This window comes from Penaeus monodon, chromosome 13 (genome assembly GCF_015228065.2).
Source record: "Penaeus monodon isolate SGIC_2016 chromosome 13, NSTDA_Pmon_1, whole genome shotgun sequence".
In the NCBI taxonomy this organism is placed as follows: domain Eukaryota; kingdom Metazoa; phylum Arthropoda; class Malacostraca; order Decapoda; family Penaeidae; genus Penaeus; species Penaeus monodon.
The window spans coordinates 11,043,256-11,044,947 of NC_051398.1; the positions used below are offsets into that span (position 1 = coordinate 11,043,256).

At 42.4% G+C, this 1,692-nt stretch overlaps 1 protein-coding gene across 1 annotated transcript in view; it reads right to left on the reverse strand.

Annotated features, from left to right (window-relative positions):
• Positions 1-505, reverse strand: part of LOC119580127 (NF-kappa-B inhibitor cactus-like) — a 31,202-nt gene extending 30,697 nt beyond the window's left edge. Inside the window, exon 1 of the mRNA XM_037928074.1 lies at positions 1-505. This exon is cut by the window's left edge and continues 314 nt beyond it. Coding sequence (XP_037784002.1) covers positions 1-219 — 219 coding nt within the window. The 5' untranslated portion in view covers positions 220-505.
• Positions 506-1,692: the final 1,187 nt, after the last annotated feature.

Genomic DNA, 1,692 nt, shown 5'->3' on the forward strand with positions numbered 1-1,692 from the left:
ACAACTTAGACTCGAGGAGGACACAAGGTTTGAACCAGACAGGAAACCCGAGTCGTTGTGAGAGTCGTAGTATGATTTGCAGTCTGTAGTAGGGGATGAAACCTTGGGCCTGGCACCCTCGTCTCTCCCTTGTGACATAGGGGAGCCGAAGGCAAACCCCGATCCTACTGCCGTCTCCCCTACGCCGCCCTGAGCCTGGGCACTGCCAATGTGCCACATCTTAGCATAGAGTCCAGATGTAAACAGACTATCACACAAGATCAATACGCCCCAGTACCACTCTTCAGTGGGTACAATTTCGTTAGTTACCTCTATCGGCAGATAGTAAACTCACTAAGGCACACACATGGCCAAGCTATAAACCAAAACACTGAACCACTTCATCTAGACAAGCACCACCATAAACATAACCACTCAATGCCGTACTTCCTACGTCTGATCACAGTGAAGTCTACTGAGCGTGTGTGGGGAGACTCGGAGTGAATGGCGGAGGGACCACCTCGGGAGCGCATTGCCGGCCGTCGCCAGACGTCACCACTCAACTATGTGCGATGGGGTTTTCACTTTATTTGTTTCACATATGGAAATTTGGGACGTAGGGAAGTTTGTTGTTTATTTTACAGTGGCATTTTTAGCGGCTTTAGGAGATTTTTGATGGTACTGCTGGTTGTAAATGAAAATCAGCTAATTGTGTGTACATTCCAGCATTTTATCCACAACTGGCAAACAACATAAATAAATAGAAAATAAAAAAGAAACATATTGTCACATGAAACAAACACTTCCTCGTGAACATTACACATCAATTTCAGCAAAATTCCCAACTTTCTCATTATTCCAAGGTTAAAAGAGAATGCGTATAGTGCCACGAATTACAATTCCGGCGAGAGGTGGCAATATTGCTCTCCCTGGGTTTCCCCCCTGTCGCAGTATTGCCAAATGCGCGACACTGAGAATGTTTGTGGATTTTAGTTACGCAGTTTTATCCCAAGAAATTAATAATTGGAACAGATGAAGAATCAAGAAAAAATGCATTAAAAAGAAATTATTGTATATTATCGTCTTGGATCATCTCTGAGTGTAATATATGTGTTTCGCACGGAGAATGTATCTTATTATTTGTTTGTTTGTTTCACTTATCCATATACATACATAAAGAAAATGTTACGATACAGCAAACGCTATTGCACTGGTGCATACCATGTACATTTGTGATATACCCCTACGTGCGAGAAATACATATCAGAACCTTGTGGAAAAAAATATAAGTTTACCCTGAATATTTTCCGTTTTCTGTAGCAAGAATTGCGCGGGAATCACTAGCTATTGAAGAAATCATTTCCTCTGAATTCCCATACAGACTTGTAGGACACGCATACGTGTGGCCGTAATTCAAGGAAAGAAGAGCGTATGGGCAAAGCCGAAATGCCCATACACCATAGCATAAACTGAACTGTTTCTATTGTACATAGTTTGTATTTCAGTTCTTTTCTGAATGCGCCAGGAGGCATTCTTGTGTATGGTACTCACACTTTGTGATCTGCCAGTTGGTTCGCGCGGAACTGCCTTTTATGGCCAACTTCCTGGTATACATGCTTAACTATATTTAGATGGTGTTTAGAAAATGTGCCCGGACAGAGGGGAAAAAACGAGCACGGAAACATCTTTAAGAGTTCAAAAGGGAGACCGAAA